The sequence below is a fragment of the Aulonocara sp. 'chitande type north' Nkhata Bay genome, linkage group LG3, assembly GCF_057382095.1.
Source record: "Aulonocara sp. 'chitande type north' Nkhata Bay isolate Kocher_YH1m ecotype deep benthic linkage group LG3, A_spYH_male_GT1.1, whole genome shotgun sequence".
Taxonomy (NCBI): domain Eukaryota; kingdom Metazoa; phylum Chordata; class Actinopteri; order Cichliformes; family Cichlidae; genus Aulonocara; species Aulonocara sp. 'chitande type north' Nkhata Bay.
Genome location: NC_141346.1, coordinates 63,357,977 through 63,379,597, shown reverse-complemented (window position 1 = coordinate 63,379,597; position 21,621 = coordinate 63,357,977). Strand labels below are relative to the sequence as shown.

The window sequence follows — 21,621 nt, the reverse complement described above, 5'->3', positions numbered from 1 at the left end:
CTCCTGTGTTAGAAGAGCCTCTGATTTTAAAATATGCACATTGAATAGTTTCTTTCCAGCACTATGGAGCTACCAGCCCAGTATATGTAGCCCACAGTAGATGGAGTTTTCAAGCTGGACTGACAAACATCAGGACTCATGTGATCCCTACATGTGGACCTTTCACAGATGGATCCAAGTGCAGATTCAACTCTGCATTACATTTGACTTCAGCTGTTACACACTTTCATTTTCTAGCTGTGTCACTTCCTGCTTTTTGGATCAGATAGTTTATCCATGTCCACAAATGTTTGGCTGCATATTTTTATCATCTATATTTTCCAGTCTTCATGCAGCCGATATTTCATGTGAACTCCAATATGCCACCTGCCATCACGTTTTCAGGGTTCATTCAGTGTTGGAAATGTAGGACAAACAGCAGCACATGTTCTCTAAATGTTTGCAGTCATTTTTAAATGACGCTGATACTACATGAGACATTTTCCACATTTATTGTCTTTGAACAGAGAATAATAAAGCCATCAAACATATACAGGCTTCTGCAAATACAAACTTCTGTGGTGCATTTGATGACCTGCAGAGGAGAACAAGTCGGGCTTTTCAGCCCTAACACAACCTCTTTGTTCTCAATACTACAAAACCTTAAAAGGCTGATATGCAAGTTTGCATGAATCACCAACACAGTTGTATTTGTTTCTAGTGTAGTTATAAATAAGGTGATCAAATATCTGCTGACTGATTAGATCCAGTATCTATTACAGATGAACTGGATATCACAGCATGTTGTTAATCCGTCATATCAAACTAAACAGTGTTGCTGGTGTAAATATACTCCAATAAAGTCAGATGGGCTGAGGGCTGCTGTTGCCAGGTAACGATGATGTCACACTGGATCTTCTGATCTTGAGCATCGTAGCGCTCGGAGTCTGATGTTGGCTCATGTGTTGTCAAACACCAACATGACGTTCTACTAGTCAAGGCCTCACCTTAACCCACTGATGCTGATCACACAGACCCACTAATAGAACTGTTTTATCAGGTTTATGCAGCATCACCATTAATGTCACATTTAATCAGACCACATTTACATTACAAGCCCACTACAACCATTATCAACATGTTAAATTACATTATACGTCTGCAGTGGTTTAAAGCACCACTATTTTAACCTGATCATTTTTTCCACCTTAACAGTTAATTCCTCAAATCAAACAAGATATTTGACTCTCAGAAAATGTACCAACAAATATTTTTGCAATAAAATATTTATTTTTCAGCTTTTACAAGTGAAATCAAACAAGTGTATTTAACAGTGAAACCAGAGTGGAAGCTGCTCATATAGAGTCCAACCCAGGCTAAAGTAAGCTGAGTAGACCAGCATCATCAAAGTGTCGGCTCTCTGAACACGGTGCAAGATCGCCATCTGCAGGACAAAACTAGTTTTTCTCCTCGTCAACGTCAAGATGACGTCATCGTACAGCAAAACGTGCAGATCAGGTGACATGACTGTCTGAGAGGCGGAGTTAAACTGTGGCAGGTAAGCATGTGGAGGAGGAGCAATAACATGACGCTGGAACATCATCATTGCATTATACAGTTTCCTCTCTAACTGGACGCAGCTGTGAACAAGAACAGCTGTGGAACCAGGGTCCTGAGTGGCATCTATGGATGAATGCAGGTCAGTGTGTTGCTGGTGAAGGTGATGAATCACAGGGTCCATCTCACGTTGGAGTCACAGCTTCTCTTCAGCTGCTCTGCTCTTCAAATGTAAGGAATCGACGGCTCTCCTTTTCAGCTCTGTTGGAATATCACCTTCTTCTGTCTGAGAAATGTTAATGAAACAAACCTGACAAAACACAAACAGCAGCAGTAACAGTAAATTGCACTTATACATTCACTGAAAACCCACATTTGAACTCTACCTACTTGTTCATCGAGGCATGAGCCCAAGGGCAAGGAGACTTCACAGACATGTTGAAATTGTGATGTGAAGACGGTGGACTGTGGTGGCCACTGCAAGACTGTTGGACTCTGTTACAATCTTCTTCAGTCTCTGTTACAGACGTGGATTTGATTGGACAGCTTTATAGCGACTCCCTGTCTGTCTCAAACAAAGCATTTACATTCAAAAAGACATTTACAGAAAACACCAACAACACATGTCAACATCACATGATATTATTTATTATATATTATAATCTTTTGCATGTTCTCCCCGTGTTTGCGTGGGTTCCCTCCGGGTACTCCGGCTTCCTCCCACCATCCAAAGACATGCAGCTTGTGGGGATAGGTTAATTGGATAATCCAAATTGCCACTAGGTGTGAATGTGCGAATGAATGTGAGTGCAAATGGTTGTCTGTCCCTGTGTGTTGGCCCTGCGACGGACTGGCGACCTGTCCAGGGTGTACCCTGCCTCTCGCCCTATGACAGCTGGGATAGGCTCCAGCGCCCCCCGCGACCCTGAAAAGGATAAGCGGAAGCGAATGGATGGATGGATGGATGGATGGATATATTATAATTGTTTATTCATATTTATTTTTCAATGAAGATGACAACCAACTGGAGCTTGAATCATTGAATTTACACCAAGCACTTCAGATATATTTGAAGATTTCTACATTTTATAACTAGTGACAAAAATTCTTTGTGTTGTCAATAGAGACACATTAAAGCAAACTTTGCTTGATGACAATAAGCTCAGTTAAATCAGTACAATAAGTGTGGAGCCCTTCCCTGAGAACGTGTCTGCATAGGTTCTCAGTCATCCAGGTCATGGTAGTCGAAAGAAGCAACCACAACCTCCCTGCAGAACATTTTGCAAAGTGAAATTTGTTTATTGTCCCATCAACAGTTTACCTGCAGAATGGGTACAAATATCTTTTCTGTGAGGAAGTGACGCAGAAAATACAATGTTTCCCTCTGTGACAATGAAAAAGTGCTTGAGATTGAGTAGAGCGATCCTTCTTCCTTGCTTCATTTCTTGCTCGCAATCTCTCAGCGTTGACTGGAAAATCAAATCAGACTCACACCATCTGCTTGTAATGTGGGCGTGTCTGTCAGTAGTTTGAAGAGCACTCTCTGGCCTAAACACAATAGGAAGATCAACACTGCCCCAAAACAAACATTTCCAGATTAGATGAATGGCACCGTAATTGGAAATGGTAACATTAACACATTAACTTCCTGTGTTTGGTCTGCAGTGGGTGACTCGTGATTCAGGGATCTACATTTAAAAACGCACATGTAAAACTGACAGCAAGGTTTTCCCATCATATAGTCGACATAACTAAGCACAACTGTTAACCTTTATGTTTGCTAACATTTGAACTCTTACGATTGGAATATCAACAAAACACTAAATATAGTTTAATTCAATCCTACCTGAGCTGGTTGAATTGAACCAGTTTCAAATTCAAGTTCAAATTTTATTTATCACACACGCAAAACCATACACAGTATGACATGAGGTGAAATGCTTGTAGCTGTGCAATGCCCGACCAGTTTCATGACATACTTCCTCTTCCATCTGGGAACAGAATCTAAAGACAGGAAGTAGCCACTGTCAGCTTCCTGAGTACCCAATAAGAAACAAATCAGGCAAAATCAACAAACCTTTGGGTCTCGTTTTCAAAAGTGCATGTTTGTCAGCTTCTGTCTCTCTTTCCATCCACTGTTGGATGTCTTGTTCTGAAATAGTCACTTGGACAAACATGGAAGAGAAAAGATTCACTTGCGACTACAAGCATACGTTCCATTAAAGTCGGGTTTCTCGGGGACTCTTTCAGGATGGCAGAAATCTCCTCCTCAGCAGACTTGTGACCTTCTCCTCTTTGTCCCATCTCTGAAGGAGCTGCACTTCTATCAGTAGGAACTGTCAGCTCTCTCAGTTTGAATGTAAACGAGTCATTTTAACTACTAATACAGAAACATGTGTACCTAGATCCGATGACTTCCTCCTCCCATAATGCAATAATGCATCAGTCAGAAGGTCCAGTCGATCTGATGGAGTCATCTCTTTGTGACTCCTGCAGATCTTCTGAGGAAGGAGCAGAACCTCTCCATGCCTTCTCCATCGTTCAGCCCAAACCCAGGAAGCCGTCGTGTGCTCTAAAAGATTTCTGATTAACACATATTTACTGTTTACTGTACAAGAGTTTATCAAAGTATGGACTGAATAGTGTGTGCATGTGCTTAGGATGACATGTGTGTCAGTTTGTGTACATTGACCAATAAATCATAGCTGGCACTGCAGTTTATGTCCATAAACATGGACAGCCAGGGAAATACCTCGAGGTGTTCCTCCTCCATTTGTCTGATAAACACCAAACAGTGTTTTATAAACAGGAAATGTTGTTCTTGTGTCATATAGTAAAAGAAAATACTCACATGTATATGTGAGGACGGCACACACACGGTGTCGTATATGAAATTCAGCTTGATGTTCTTGTCCTGGTATCTTTTCACCAGCTCACTGATGACATACGTTGGATCTGCTCTCCTGTTTAAAAAAAAGATCATCTCAATGGTTTCGAGTCGATAAGAGAAATAATATTTTTGGGAAACATTTGGTGACATTGTTGACTGTAGGTTAATGACGTAAGCATTGATTAACAACTCAGCGTTCTCCATGAATCATGTTCAAAAACATGAGGGGAATTTCATGACGACAGGAGGCTCCAAATACACCAGTTACACCAGTTACACCAGTTACATCCTGTCTTTTTGGCTGGTTTTGTGACTGAAGTAAATTTCCAGCTTTAAAGTTGCTACAATCCTAATTACAAAAGGAAATAGTAGTCCTCAATCAGCCATAATAACTTTAACATGACAGAAATTATCTTTAAAATAAAATAAAAAAATAGGGGTGTGTGTGTGTGCGGGGGGGGGGGGGGGGGGGGGCACTCAACATCTGCACATTCAAAAACATCTGTTTCCATCACAAATACTTCAAATGTTGTCTCTTACATAACCAATCCATTTAAAACTATGACTTATTTAGGAGAACACCTCACTAGTGATGGAGCAGTGACATGAAATTTCCTTCAACATTTCCTCAGCTCAGCTGGTTTGGAGCTATCAGGATGAGACTGCAGATATTCCTCTACATCTTTGTCTCTTACAAACATGATATTTCCATGAAAGCGCTCAATAATACTTCTTCTTTTTCTTCCAAGACCAAAGTCGGCATCCATGGTCACAATCATTGTGCCATCAGTCTGAAACCAAACATCAACACTGGTTCATCCATTTCTGTCATTGATGGAACCAAATCTTATGACAGGATTATTAACTTGGTTGGTAGATCATTAGATAGCACCTCACAGACTGATCACCAACCCACTCCAGTGCACATAAGAGTAGAAAATATGATCTAGTGTCAACATTTACGGACTTTTTAGCCTGAAACATTTTTATATAGAGAAATGTGTCAAATGCTGTTAAACTGTAGGAACTGCATTGTGTTGCACTGAGGAATGACACTCTAGTGTCCTCAGTTGTTGGTGAAATACTGAGATATGAACCTGCTCGTTTGAAGCTTTATGACTAAAGAATTATTGTCAATGTATGAAGACAACAATGATTTTTTTGGATTAGCTACAGAAACATGAATTTATATCAATCGATGATACAGCAGCATAACAGAATGACTCATTTCTGATGTCGTTACGATATCAGGTTGGAAAATGTTGAACCTAAAGTATTAAATGACCTCCAGAAAAGTAAGACAGTGAGTCATCCCACAATTGTTTTTATGAACCTCCTGAGACCCACTGCCCTCATATGGCGACATGGTGATGATGGTAGCTCCACCTTCATCCTCCTCTTGCCAATATATCCACTAACCCTCTGTGCACATGCACAATCTGTCTCAGACTTTCAAACCTGAGCTGTGCCTGCCATGTACTCATTGCTAAACCTTTTCATTTTGTCCAGTCCAAGCATTTAGAAATAAATAAACACAAAAACACCATTCAAAGATAATTTTTACTTTTTCTACTTATCAGGTACGACCAATCTGAAATATCTTTTGGAGAAATGAACAATATATCCTAAACTTGACCTCAGGCCCATCAGGTTAATGCAGTCATTACATGGACATGTTTCATTTTAAAATGAGATCAGAATAGTTTGGCATTAAGTCATAAATCTGTAAGAACAAACCTGTGTTCACAAACATGTTTATCTCTCTTGTGTTTACTGCGCGGGTCTGTGATCCTCTGGTAAATGTAGCTGTAAATGTTGTTTTCCAATATAGACGAGTACTGCTGCGTTCATACACCGATGTTCTCCATGTTCTTTGCAAATAATGCAAATGCTTGTGGATGGTGCTGAGGATTTATATGACATCTTTCAGTGAACCCCACAGGCTGAGTTCTTCTCTCTTTGCCTAACTGCTTGCTGTCTCTGAACCAAAAGAGCTCCAAGTCACATTATCCATGTTCTCAAGTGCAAGTGCTGATCCATGTTCTCAGCCAGTGGTGTGACTGGTGTGGGGACAGGTGAACCAGTCTGACTGAAGCTGGGAGGTGAGGACTTCATTCATTTAATAACAGCCCCTCTCGCTCAGTTTTTTCATTCGCTCTTGCTCAGATCTCTGCAAACCTGCTCGCAGTGTGTCGCTCAGTGTGGTTTATCATCTTCATCTTAACTTCCTGCTTCTATCGTGGTTAAAGCTGATGAATCCTCTGGACATCAAACACTGATGGTGTTATTGGAGCTGAGTGAAGTTTGATGGCTTTATTATCCACGCTGTGACACATGGCAGCTGTCAGAGCAGAACACATGAAGTCAGCAGGTGTGTTTAAATTCAGCCTCTGCTTCCTCTGGAGGTCCATGACATCACAGTGTGGCCGCAAAGGGCGTCCAGAATCCTAGCCTCCCACAAACATGTCCACCTTCTCCCTGGATTTGAAGCACAGGTGGGCCCACCCTATCCCAAGATGCATCGCAGCGTGGTGGTGGAACATATATTTTGGGTCCAGAGATGGAGCAGCGCTCTCTCTAAGTCTTTGAGGATGTTTTCTGTTTGAGTCTGGCTTCAGTTCAGTCTAATTTGGCAGCTGTGGCATCAGAGATTGTAGGGGAGGAACAGCCACACCCACAGGTGAGTTTCCCACTCAGAAACAGAGCGTGAACATCACCTCTGTCTGTGCTGTGTTGGTCACAAGTTTTGTTCTGGGCTTTTAAGTGGAGGGTGGAGCTTGTGAGTGATGGAAGCTGAGAGCGGTGTTTGCACATGCTCAGTGTGACAGGATGTGGGCTGCTGTGTTTGCACATGCTCAGTGTAACAGGATGTTGGCTGCTGTGTTTGCACATGCTCAGTGTGACAGGATGTTGGCTGATGAGTTTGCACATGCTCAGTGTGACAGGATGTTGGCTGAGAGCGGTGTTTGCACATGCTCAGTGTAACAGGATGTTGGCTGATGTGTTTGCACATGCTCAGTGTAACAGGATGTTGGCTGATGTGTTTGCACATGCTCAGTGTGACAGGATGTTGGCTGATGTGTTTGCACATGCTCAGTGTAACAGGATGTTGGCTGCTGTGTTTGCACATGCTCAGTGTGACAGGATGTTGGCTGCTGTGTTTGCACATGCTCAGTGTGACAGGATGTTGGCTGATGTGTTTGCACATGCTCAGTGTGACAGGATGTTGGCTGCTGTGTTTGCACATGCTCAGTGTGACAGGATGTTGGCTTTGTGTTTGCACATGCTCAGTGTAACAGGATGTTGGCTGCTGTGTTTGCACATGCTCAGTGTGACAGGATGTTGGCTGCTGTGAAAGCTGAATGCTCTCTGGTTAGAAGTGATGTCACACATTAGGATAACTGTGCTCGCTTTCTGTCAGAGTACCAGGGCCTCGCTTTGACCACATGACTCTCAGTACACAGCATGATGTGTGCGCTGTAAACAGGAAGCAGAGGAGCAGGACTGAGGTAAACCTCTGAGGGATCAAACTGAGACTGAGCTCCAGATGTTTCCACATGTTTCTGCTCTGCGTGTGTTTGATGATTATTTCAGGTATAGATGATGGAATATGACCAGTCTGATGTCAGCCTGCTTCTCTGACAGCACCTCACCTCTCTGTGCTGCTCCCTGCTGGCTCTGATCATTACTGACTGAGTCCTTGCTGCCACTTTATTAGGTACAGCTTGCTAACAGTGGCTCAGACCTGCTTTGCCTTTACAGATACCTTAAACCTTCATGGCTCAGATTCAGTGAGGTGCTGGAAACATCCCTCAGAGTCATGTGATCAGTGACGCCTGCTTCAGCACTGACAGATAGAAAAGTGCATCCACATAAACAGGAAATATAATAATAATAATCAAATGCTGATTCTCAGCTTTTCAGCCCTTTGTCTGGATGTTAATCCAGCTGTGTGTGTTTGTGATGACAGTAAATAAATGTTAGACTTACAGCTCCTGTTTTACTGCATTAAAGTGATCAGATGACTTCAGCGCTTTGACATGGATGGTAGTGAAAGCAGGAAATGACAAATGTAGCACAGCAGCAGCGTTTAACACATCTGAGCTGGAAACAGAAACTCTGGCATGAACATCATTCATAGAACAGCTTCCAGCTTCTTTTGCTCGGCTACATTTTGGATGGATTTGCATTTAAAGATGAGACTAAAATGGTTAGGGTCAGGAGGTCAAAGGTCAGAGCTTCAGTGGGTCTGAGGGCGGCCTCACGCTGGAGAAGGATGAAGGAGTCTGACCTGAGCCAGTGTTTGACATGAACACATCAACACTGCTGTCAGTGAGCCTAACGACAGCTGTTAGCATCATTTCAGTGTTTCAGTCATTTAAAAACACTTCCTGTCACTGTGGTGGTTACAGTGACATCATGCAGTTTGTGCTTTGACCTCCAGAAGGCGACAAATCAGCACAGACAGAGCTCCATTCAAACTTTGCTGCCAAAAGTAATAATTCTTCAAATATAATCATCAGTGTTTGAGCAGTTATGATATCAGGGACAATCTAGACACGTGTGACAATACTGAACATGTCACATGACACACCTTAAACATCATGTGATCTACTCTCAGTCTGCACTTTGATTCATGACTTCAGCAGGTTGAAATGAGCTTTGAAGAAACATTCAGTGAAATAAATCTTTCATGGATTAATGTGAGCAGCAGATGAACTTTGTACCAACAACATCTTCAATAACAGAGTCTGAATGAAGCTCAGGTGTTGATGCTGCTCCCTGATTGGACGCTTGGTTTCAGCTCTGCTCTCAGTCTTTACTGCACAGGTGAAGGTAGAAAGTGTGACTGGATCTATAGACTGGAAACAGAGAAACATGCTGAACATTTGAAGCTTTGCAGCAGAAATGTTCATGTTACAAATACAGCAGAGCTGATCTGGGATCAGTGTGTTCACACCTGCAGCTACAACAAGGTTTCATGTCTCCACACGTCAGCATGTGAACTTTACTCTGACTCAGTCTGAGCAGTCAGACGGCATATTTTTAAAGTTAACACATTTGCACACACAGAGCTGAGCCCCTCCCACCTGTGCTGAGTTTCAGGTTGAGCCCCGCCTCCTTCCAGGAAGCAGCTCACCTGTGTGTCCGTGTTTAGAGTACAGGTGTGGAGTGGAGCTTGTTGTTGGTGTGTGAAGAAAGTGTAAGTTTACTTTGTTTCCTCCTTTAACAGTTTGTCTTTAGGAACTTTACTGTTTGTTCAGCTCATGTTTGATTTCTTCACACAACAAACTGTGTGTGTTTGTATTTCCGGTCTCTCCATTAAAGTCAGTGTGTAATGTTTCCTGGCTAACATCAGCTGTGTGCAGCTTAGTTCCAGCACAAACAGCACAAATCTGCCGCTCCATAGTTCACGGTAACGGACTCACAGCTGGACCAACGAGGCCGAGTGTGTCCGCCACTCTGAGCTACGTTCCTGTTTTGTGTACTTGTAGTTTGTACTGTGTCCCAATTAAGAGAGTGCACGCTTGAAGTACGCGCACTACGCGTACTACGTACGGTGCGTACTATAATTACGAGAAGTGCGGAAGTGAGAGGTTTGTGAAATGGGACGGTCTAGCCTTCGTCGCGCTGCTCAGGTTGCCAAGCAACCATGATACTAACAGCGAGAAACGTTTCATACAGCTTTGTTTGACAGAAATGAAGGAGAAAAATGTTTTGTTGCTCAGCCATTTTTGTCATGATATCACTTTGATTAGTTGAGTATCTGAGGCTGAGACCACAGGACTGTAAAACATGATTGTTGGGCTTCATTTCTGTACTGAACAGTCGTTTAAGATTAGTTAGTAAATAACAATTAGCTCATGTTGTTCATGAGACTAAAGTCATCTCACTGTGGTAATGTAAATATAATATGGCCAATATTATAGTATTGTCAGATTATTATGATATATATATTACAGCAGTGAGCTTGAACTCTGTGTCAAAGATTCAAGTTGCAGTTATTTTTATTTCCTATCACCTTAAATCTTCAATCAAAGACAAGTATCTTTGACAGTGTATCTATAGATGTATTATATATGAGACAAATATTGTTCTTTTAATATGTTGGCATTACTAAATTTGGCTCAATGCTTACATATATGTGTAAAAAGCAAATGTGCGAGCTGTGGTAACTGCGTCTGATAGAATGAAGAGTAGACTGATATATGAAATATTCCTTTATTGGGTGAGAAAATCAGACCATGTCATAACTGCTGTAAGTCACACAGAATAGATATCAGAGCCTTAAACAGGCTGACTTCTGCTAAATGGGTCAAACTGGGCAGAAAGTCTACAAACACATAACATCCTTATAGAATATGATGTAACACTATAGATCAACTTACCTCAGACTATATAAAGCATATAAACAGTTACAGCAATATGATGCAACAAACACAGCAGTGCTACTGATCCAAAATACTCAAAGCTTCATAGAACTGAAACCAACATTTATTTTTAGTTCCATTCTGCTGCTGATACATACTTTAGGTTTCTGAACATTAAACTTGTTGCTGCCTTTCATAGTGTGTAACTTGAAGGCCCTGAGTACTTTCTCCCACACTGAAAACACTGGGATGATAACATTATTTGAACATTACCTAATAAGACTGATTCAGGACAGACAGTTATGTTAAACTTTCCTAGCAGTCCTTCACAAACAGGGAACAGTCTGTCTATTCTCTCCATCTGTCAGCTGCTGCTGGCTCTTCCTCCTCCTCTTCCTCACACACTGCTGAGTTTGTCCTGGTGGATCATCAGGGCTGCAAAGCCTCACAGATGATGTTCAGCAGTGGGTCCCTCAGTCTGTCCTCACTCTGGACACTTGCAGTTGTCACACATGGAAATCAAATGTGTGATAAGCTGCAGGATTCAAACACAAGTGTAACTTATAAACACATGTTCATACTTTTATTCCACAATCAGAGAGAAAGAAACAGAGAGAGAGTGCAGGACAGACAGACAGGTGACAGTCTCAGGTGTAGACACTGCTACACAGCAGCACCAGAGAAGCAGGATTTAGTGTTTGTGTTATTACGAGTGTAAACAAGAAGAGTTCCAGATGGTGCAGTGGACACATGTGTGACTGCTGTGATTAAAGCGTCTTTCTTTCAGCTTAACGAGTGAACCGTCAGCTCGTTCAAACACACGTTAAAGTCCGTTTGGCTCGACACCACCGAACAGAGGCAGCAATATAACACAGCTAACATTAACAGTGCAGTGAATCCTGCTTGTGCCGTGATATTCAGGACTGCAAACCGAGCAGCATCACTGACTTTCAGCTTGTTGTGTTTGTGGATATATGACTGACTTTAATTATCCACAAAATCATCACATTCTCTGTAAGATTAAGGTCGACTATACATATATATATTTTGAAGTAGAGGCTTTAAAACCAAGTAAACGCTGAAAGTACAAACATCACTAATGTCACATAACTTTGCCGACATGTGGCCAACAGTAATGTTTTAATGTTCTTCATTATTAAACATTTGCACATAAATAAGTGACATAATATTTAGTACTTACTTTTGAAGGTTTACTCTTTGGCCGCTCCACTTCTGCCGTCTGCCGTATAGGGCTTTGGAGTTGACATCACACCGCAGTGCATTGTGGGATTGCTGCACCATGTCAGAAGGCCACAAATCAAAACAAACACACTGTGTTGGAAGCAGGACTGTCAGAACCATGCTTAAAATCAGCGCAAAAGACAAAGGGCTGTATCGCAACCGATTGCGCCAAGACGCCAAAAGACGGTACTTGGACAAAATATCGTGCATCGGTAATGTGGACCCGTATGAAATAAGGCAGCGGAGCGGAAACCCAGACAGCCTACCGCCGTTGTCCTATCCCGATATTTTCGCGTACCTTGTCTGTGGAGTCAGCGCATACACGGCGAATCATTTTCGGAATTATGAATTCCTGGAGGCGCACATCTAATTCACAAACGGTTGGGTACAAGATTTGGCCGTTTTTAAGCCTCCACATTGTGAGTACGTTGACCATATGACCAAGATACAGCTTGAGGTTGCACATAACATTGACTTCTCCTCAGCAGCTGCCCCAAAAATTGCTCTAGATGAACGATTCACGATTGATGCAAGCTGTGCGTTGCCATGTAAATAGTTTGCATTTCACGTGTATGTACTTGCTAAGTACATGTGAACAGATCTTGAATAAAAAAAAATTAACATACTTTTCTGTTTTATTGAAATCACTTTACAGAAAGTACAATTATTTACAATGAACTGTACATGCAACACAACAGTTTTATGAATATTCAACAAGAGCAAGTTTCATTTGGCCCTGGTTTGACAACCACACTGGGGCACATATTCACCAAAACACAGCACACCTTAACAATCTTATCAAGCAGTGTTGTGCGCCGGTCCAAGTTTGACACAGGTATGTCGTCGTACCCCATGTGCAGCGTTGGAGCCCAGTCTGGATGTGTTACATCCATTTCATATGCTGGTTTGAGTGCAATAATGCCAAATAAAAAGCCTCTCCGTCAACATGACGTGGTTCTGCAGCATCACACATTAGGATGCTTTATCTAATTATCTTCATTCAAAATAACACTAAAAGCCTATTAAGAGAGATATGAATTTATTTAGAACTCACCAGAAAGAAAATGCTGCGAGCAAACCAACAAAAAATTGGGGATGGCAGAGAACTCGATATCCACTCGTCTGACCTCTGCAATCCAAGCTTGACGTATTCGTTTAGAATGTTGTTCACACCTGTTGAACTGACTGAAACTTCTAGTCACAGTAAATCAGTGTGTGTCAGTGAATGCATCGTGTGTGCTTCGTGGCTCCATCGATTGGACTGATAGTAGAGCAGCTGATGGCAGCTTCGTCTGCCTCACACTGCTGTCTGACTGCATTCAGCTGACACTGAGATGAAGCAGGAAAGAAGCAGCTGATATTTGGACAGCACACATGATGGAAAGAAGGATTTCAGTTGATGTGCACATGAATGATTTGTGTTTCCTCTGCAGGTGAAGGTAGAAAGTGTGTGTGAGCTGATGTGAATTGAGCAGCATGGATCAGTGTGAGGACGGAGAGGAGGGAGTCCCTCCCTCTAAAAGCACTCTGTGTGGGGAACATGAGAGCCAGACCAAAGCTCAGAGGTGAGATGACCATCTCTAACTGTCCATGACTCTTCTCCATGTCACAGCTCAGCACTCACATCACTGCTCCATCATTATTCACAGGAACCAGCCTGGACCTGAACCTGATTCAGACTCTGATTCAGATTCCAGCTCTGTGTCCTTCAAGAGTTGCCGGTCTAGAACTTCCCCCATTGATTTTAAAGTCTCTCCACCATCAGGCCGGGGTCTTTCTGTGTGGAGTTTGCATGTTCTCCCCGTGTTTGCGTGGGTTCTCTCCGGGTACTCCGGCTTCCTCCCACCGTCCAAAGACATGCAGCTTGTGGGGATAGGTTAATTGGATAATCCAAATTGCCACTAGGTGTGAATGTGAGTGTGAATGGTTGTCTGTCCCTATGTGTTAGCCCTGCGACAGACTGGCAACCTGTCCAGGGTGTACCCTGCCTTTCGCCCTATGACAGCTGGGATAGGCTCCAGCGCCCCCCGCGACCCTGAAAAGGATAAGCGGAAGCGAATGGATGGATGGATGGGTGTAAATTTAGAGCTCACACATCTGGATCCTAAACTATGATAGAAACAGCTGCTAGCAGTGGGTAGTTTGACTTTGATACGCTGCTCTAGAAAGCAAACAAAAGTTTGTGCAGCTCCTCTGTTCAGCTGCAATCTTTTCTAAATGGACACAATGTTCTTGAGAGGTTTCAGTCTGGTTTTAAAACTCTTCATAGCACAGGAACTGCACTTTTAAAAGTTCTTAATGATCTTTTATTAGCCACTGACTCAGGTGACTCAGCTGTGCTTCTGCTTTTAGATCTGACCGCTGCCTTCGATACTGTTGACCACAGCATTTTAATCTCATGGTTGGAGCATTGTGGCGTAAAGGGCACCCCATTAGAGTGGTTCAGGTCATACCTGTCTGACAGGACCTTCTCTGTGAGCTTTGGTGATTTTATCTCTTCCTCAGCTCCCCTTACTTGTGGTGTTGCCCAGGGATCTATACTGGGGCCAATATTGTTCTCCATTTATATGCTGCCTTTAGGTCTAATTTTTAGAAAATACAACATTTGTTTTCATTCATATGCCGATGATACTCAGATCTATCTTCAATTGAAGGGAAACAGTCCTGCCTCACTAGAACCCTTACTTCAGTGTCTCGGTGAAGTTAAATCCTGGATGGCCTCTAATTTCCTTAACTTCAATGAGAACAAAACCGAAGTGATAATTTTTGGACCAAGCGGCAATCCCAACACTTCTAATTTTAACCTGCACAGTCTTGAGCCTTTTGTCAAATCACATGCCAAAAATTTGGGGGTTATACTTGACAGCAATTTCACCTTTGAAAAACAAATTAGCTCAGTTGTACAGTGGTCTTTCTTCAAACTGATGCTTTTATCTAAGGTGAGATCATTTTTATCTTTTAAAAACTTTGAACGAGCGATTCATGCTTTTATTATATCCCAGCTGGACTATTGTAACTCCTTATATGCTGGAGTCAGCCAGACCTGCCTGGCAAGGCTGCAGTTGGTCCAGAATGCTGCAGCTCGTCTTCTGACACGTACTAAAAGATGTGAACACATTTCCCCGGTACTTGCCTCCCTTCATTGGCTCCCTGTCCGCTTCAGAATTCATTTTAAAATTTTATTGTTGACTTACAAAGCCCTGAATGGACAGGCTCCCTGGTATTTGTCTGACCTCTTGCAGACTTATACCCCCCTTAGATCTCTTAGATCAAGTGATCTTTTGCTTTTAGCCGTACCAAGGTCGAGGCTGGTTCATAGAGGTGATCGAGCATTTGCAGTCGTAGCGCCTAAGCTGTGGAATAATTTACCCCTACACATCAGACAGGCTCCCACTGTCAATCTTTTTAAATCTTATCTTAAAACGCATTTTTATTTACTGGCTTTTAATACAGCATGAGAGTTGTTTGTTAATTTATATTTGGTGTTTGCTTTTAATACTCTAAGTTGTTTTATTGTGTATGTTGTATTCTTGTACAGCACTTTGGTCAACGCTCCTGTTGTAATTAAATGTGCTATATAAATAATTAAACTATTAAACTCTTCAGAAAAGTGTTCAGAGAGCAGCTGCTGTATTAGACAAAGGCTCATTGTGTGAGCCCAGATGTGTGTAACAGCTGGATGAAGGAGAACCATCACAGTCACGTCTCCATCCCGCCTTTATTAATGAACTTCCTGTTGCTTGCAGATGACAGGAACACAAAGTGTTTGTGCCACGTGACGCTGCAGGATTTGTTAACGTGTCCATGATGGTAACATCTCCTCGTCTAACTGCAAACACATGAGCGCTCCTAACGGCAGCTATCACAGCCACACAGGCAGACTGTGTCTCACTGTTGCATTCAGGGACATTTGTTTTCCTGTAAAAAGCTGAACTCTAATCTAAGGGGACTGTTACTGACAGGAAACAGCTGCATTATCTGCAGTCTGTGTGATCACAGCTGCTTCAATCACTTTATCACAGAATTGATCATTTGAATAAAACATGTTTGTGTCTGCAGAGGTCAGAGGTCACAGTCTGCAGGATCCAGCTGTCCGTCTGTGAGGAGTGACTGGTCCAAACGTTACCCTCCAGACTTCAGTGCTGAACCTGGACCAACCAGGTCAGAGAACTGTGATGACTCCTTTACATGTTTGTGTTTTCCTGGATAAATATGACCAAAGATTCATTAAAAAGGTAAAAAATCTTAGACTTTGTCCTGTCCTGTAGCGCTGTGTGGCAGGCAGGATTGGACCCAAACACAACAGGATGAAGTCAAAGAGGCAGCTTTATTTCAGCTGTGAACATGCAAACAGCAGAAATAAGGAAACATAACTGTAGGTTTGCAGTGAATGAAGCCTCAGCTCGACGCTCCACTTTGTCCCTCTTTTCCTTCTCCAAACAGCCACATCAGGAGTCTTTGATGGAGTTTTAAAATATTTAATTACAAATGTCCAAAAACGGGTTCAAGATACCTGAATCCACAGTTATTAAAGCTAAAATAGTTCACAGGGTTTGGACTTTGTTAGGTGAGAGAACATCAAAGTGTGTTTTATCTTTAAACAGTATTTTTATCACTTCAGTTGCTCTCACAGCCCTGTTTGTTATTTTACCAGAGCTCTTATGTTTCACTCAGTGCTCCCACAAAACACCTTGGAGGACACATTAGTGTGATTTAGATTTCATTGCTGTAAACACCAGTCACACAAGCTGGTGGAGGCAGCATCAGGCTTTGTGTTTGGTAAAGTCTGCTGGCTTAAACTAAGAGAGTTTAGTTTGTTAGCACAAAGAGCTGTCAGCTAAAGCCCCGAATGCACTTTGAATACAGATGAACTGAGAAAAACACTTTAAATACAGCAAACAGTCAAACTGACAACATCTTGTTCTGCTGACCATCCACAGCAGTACATTTAGCATTCATGCTAGCAGCAGGTTATGACTGTCCACTGAGCACCAACACAGGTAGGAGTGAGCAGTGATGAAGCAGGACTGTGGACAAGTTTGAGCTACAATCCTATTGGCTTCTCAGTTTCTCCAAAGAAAAGGGGAAAAAGTCTTGGTGTTGTGAAGATGTGAGTTGGTCTTGTTGTCGTGGGGCTGGAAGGATGCTGGCAGTGAGAGGCTTTTCATACAGTGTTCAGTAACAGAATGAGAAGAAAGCCACTGCACATGAAACAAGGTGCTCGTAGTGTTTGTTTACTGTGTTTGTGCCACAATGTCAGATCAGTTGTAGATTCACATGCAGACTTGTCCAGTGAAACCAGTGCAAGTACTGCAGTACAGAGCAAAGACTAAGCAAGCCAGGAGAGCTCTCCAACTTTCTGAAAGTATCAGGATATTTGAGTGATAAGAAAAAGTGGATCGTGCAACAATGTCCCTCAGCACACAAAACAATCAAAGCAGAATAAATATAATGTTTTAGATCAAACACTTACAGGGACCTGAAGAGAGAGAACCAACAAAATGTCATGGCTAACAGAGGAACTCAAGCACAGACTGAGTTCTGACAAACAAAAAGGTGACAGTTTATTTGCCAAAGGGGTGAACCACAGTGCTCTATATATGTACAGTGAGTTGGGGAGGGGGTCCAGGGCTCCAGGGAAAAGAGGGAAGGGAGTCCACACTCACTCCTCTTCAGTCACTCTTGTCCTGCTCTGCACTCACACAGCCACACACGGGAGTCACAGGTAAGCGTCTGTAACCAGGTCCGGGGAAATATTTACTCAAAGTATACTCAAAGTTAACCCAACTGGTGAATTTAGAGAGAGATTTCTTAGCAAGGAGCTGAGATCATGAACACAGGAGGGTCAATGTCCCAGCGACAAACTGCTCCATGCCGCAGCGTTAAATGGTTACCGGTGAGCCCAGGTGAATCAGCAACAGGTGGTGTAATCATCATAACTGTGTGGACCAAGAGCGAGAGGCCATTACAAGCTCCACCCAGGCAGGCAAAACGCTAGCAGGAGAGAGCAAAACATAAAACCTGAAAAGCCATCATGAGCCAGCCAGAGAGACACAGAGTTTATACTAGAAGAGAAACCTGCTCATCTTCATCATGTTTGTTTAAACAGTGAAAATCAGAAGTCTCTGTGTGTCAGACCACGGCTCTACACGGACACTTCTAAGCTGCTTCAGAGTGAACTGACCCAGATAATCTGCACACAGCGGCTGTAAAACAGTGAAAGTCATAACTGTCTCTCTCTGATGGAAAGCTTTTATTGTGAAGTCAGGAAGTCTGCAGGAAGTGTTGAGTTTGTATTCATCACTTAGTGTTTAATGAGACAGGCAGACAGGAAGAGCAGCTCATTAGTGTTGATGAAATCAAAGGAACTGTGAGAAACTGCAGTTTGGTCACATCTGGATGTTTTTCACTGACAGTAAATGTTTTAGTGATAAAGAAATGTGTTCACAGAGAGAGGAAGAGGAGTGGTGTTTGTGAGGAGGAGCAGCTGTCCTGCTGTGCTTTGTGTCAGGACGTCCTGAAGGATCCAGTCTCTACCAGCTGTGGACACTGGTTCTGCAGACAGTGCATCTCCTCATACTGGGACCAGTCTGCTTCATCAGGAGACTCCTCCTGTCCCCAGTGTGGAGAAAGATCCAGAGGCAGAGCTGGACTGCAGATAGCCAGTCAGAGCAGCTGTGTACAAAGTAAGACTGAACATCTGTCTGCTGATGGACTCATTTCTGAAAACTGGACTTCTTGTGTTGTTCAGACATTGAAGAGTTTTCTTTCTCTTTAGTCTCATTGTTTTTCTTTCTTTCAGCAGATGTTGGTCTGCAGGAGGTTTTAGATGAACATAAGATCAGTCTGAGGAGGAGATGTGAACGTGTGACTGAAGGAAGTGATGAAACAGGAAGTAGAACCCTCCTCAACAGGATCTACACTGAGCTCTACATCACAGAGGGACAGAGTGAAGAGGTTCATACCCAACATGAGGTGAGGCAGCTGGAGACAGCTTCCAAGATGGACGCCCTCCATGATGCTCCAATCAGGTGCCAGGACATCTTTAAAGCCTTACCTGACCAACAGAGACCCATCAGAGTGGTTCTGACCAACGGCGTGGCTGGTGTTGGAAAAACCTTCTCAGTGCAGAAGTTCACTCTGGACTGGGCAGAGGGCTTGGAGAACCAACATGTCAGTGTGGTGGTTCTGCTTTCATTCAGGGAGCTGAACCTGATCAGAGATGAGCAGTACAGTCTTCTGGAGCTGCTCCATGTTTTCCATCCAACATTACAGAAGGTCACAGCAGAGAAGCTGGCTGTCTCTCAGCTTTTGTTCATCTTTGACGGCCTGGATGAAAGCAGACTTTCATTGGATTTCACCAACAGGAAGCTGCTGTCTGATGTCACACAGGAGTCATCAGTCAGCCAGCTGCTGACAAACCTCATCCAGGGGAATCTGCTTCCCTCGGCTCTCGTCTGGATAACTTCCCGACCCGCAGCAGCCAATCAGATCCCTCCTACATGTGTTGACAGGCTAACAGAAGTACGAGGCTTCACTGATGCCCAGAAGGAGGAGTACTTCAGGAGGAGATTCAGTGATGAAGAGCTGTCCAGCAGAATCATCTCCCACATGAAGACATCCAGGAGCCTCCACATCATGTGTAGTATCCCAGTCTTCTGCTGGATCACTGCTACAGTTCTGGAGCACATGTTGACTACAGAGCAGAGAGGAGAGCTGCCGAAGACCCTGACTGACATGTACTCACACTTCCTGCTGGTTCAGACAAAGAGGAAGAAGAACAAGTACCATGAGGGACGTGAGACGAGTCCACAGGAGCTGACGGAGGCTGACAGGGAAGTTCTTCTGAAGCTGGGGAGGCTGGCATTTGAACATCTGGAGAAAGGAAAGATCATGTTCTACCAAGAAGACCTGAACCAGTGTGGTCTGGATGTGACAGAGGCCTCGGTGTACTCAGGAGTTTGTACAGAGATCTTCAAAAGAGAGTGTGTGATCTTCCAGAAACCAGTCTACTGCTTTGTTCATCTGAGCATTCAGGAGTTTCTGGCTGCAGTCTACATGTTCCACTGTCACACCAACAGGAAGACAAAGGTGCTGAAGATGTTTCTAAAATCAAAATCTTTAATCAAGATGATTTCCAGTGTTTTTGATAACAAAGATCTCCAATCACTTGATGTATTTCTGAGGAGAGCCATGGAGAAATCCCTCCAGAGTGAAAATGGCCACCTGGACCTGTTTGTTCGCTTCCTTCATGGCCTCTGTCTGGAGTCCAACCAGAGACTCTTAGGAGGTCTGCTGGGTCAGACAGAGAACGGTCCAGGAACCATCCAGAGAGTCATCAACAACCTGAAGGAGATGAACAGTGATGAAATCTCTCCTGACAGAAGCATAAACATCTTCCACTGTCTGATGGAGATGAACCACCTCTCATTATTTCAGGAGATCCAAAAGTTCCTGAAGTCAAAGAAGGAACTCTCTGAGATCCAGTGCTCAGCTCTGGCCTTCATGCTGCAGATGTCAGAGGAGGTTCTGGATGAGTTTGACCTGCAGAAGTACAAAACATCAGAGCGGGGACGACAGAGACTGATTCCAGCTGTGAGGAACTGCAGAAAGGCTCGGTGAGTCCAGATGTGATCATTAATATCATTGATCAGTGTAGGTTAGTAGTTTAATGTTGAAAATAAAATCAGATTGTAAGCACAAAGTGTTTGTGTCCATACGCTGCAACCTTCCACACCATTCCTTTATTGTGCAGACTCAGCAGCAGCTCCATGGATCCCAAATCCAAGAGTGGAGAACAGATTTGAAGTGTGTCACATCCATGCAGTCACAGCTGTTTCCACCATGTTTCCACTGATATTGATCCTGTTCAATGACACGTTTCATATCAATTTATCAACTTATTTGTTTAATCTTGCCTTTCCACCTAGTTAACACTTGGTGTGCGTTGGTACAGTTTTTATCCGTTATGCTTGTGAACTACTTTTATATCTTATGATTGTCAAGGTTTTTATAATTGATACGTGCCTGGTCCTTCCTCTTTTCCCTCCCATCTCCCTTTTCCTATTTTATTCTTGTCAAGCACCTTGGTATACCCTTGGTTTTTTAGTGTGCTTTATGAATAAAGTGTATTATTATATTAATGAATATGTTCTTTAGGACGTCCACTGACATGTTTAAGTGTCCTGCTGGAAATCACTCAAATCATCCATGAAATCCATGAAAAATCCTTTTAGTGTTTCTAACTTCACCCTCTGTCCTCTCTCTCTCTCCATCATCCTCACTGCTTCTTTCACTGATAATCACACAAACATCGTATTCAGCTACAAAATAACACAATAATATCATAGCAGTGAAGCTTCTGTGTGCTGGACTGGAGAGTCCAAACTGTCGACTGGAGACTCTGAGGTGAGTTCACTGACTGCGGCTGTTGTAGTTTTTCTATATTTCAGGGCCCTGTTTCAGGAAGCCGGTTTAGTGGAAAAACTGAGTAAGTATACCCTGAGTTAACGAAAACTCTGGGTTTTCGGTTTCACAAAGCGAGTTCAGCTGCAGCCTGAGTGAGTCACTATGACGACACAC

At 43.0% G+C, this 21,621-nt stretch overlaps 2 protein-coding genes across 2 annotated transcripts in view; both read left to right on the top strand.

The window, feature by feature from the left end:
* The window catches only part of LOC147336528 (NACHT, LRR and PYD domains-containing protein 12-like), a 272,065-nt gene that overhangs the window by 218,695 nt on the left and 31,749 nt on the right, over positions 1-21,621 (top strand). The window lies entirely within an intron of this gene.
* LOC147336530 (protein NLRC3-like) lies at positions 9,554-20,762 on the top strand. Its single transcript, XM_086285453.1, has 6 exons — positions 9,554-9,629; positions 13,473-13,604; positions 13,689-13,865; positions 16,099-16,200; positions 18,490-18,725; positions 18,842-20,762. The coding sequence occupies exons 2-6, from the start codon at positions 13,516-13,518 to the stop codon at positions 20,659-20,661; spliced, it is 2,424 nt and encodes an 807-aa protein (XP_086141579.1). The 5' UTR covers positions 9,554-9,629; positions 13,473-13,515; the 3' UTR covers positions 20,662-20,762.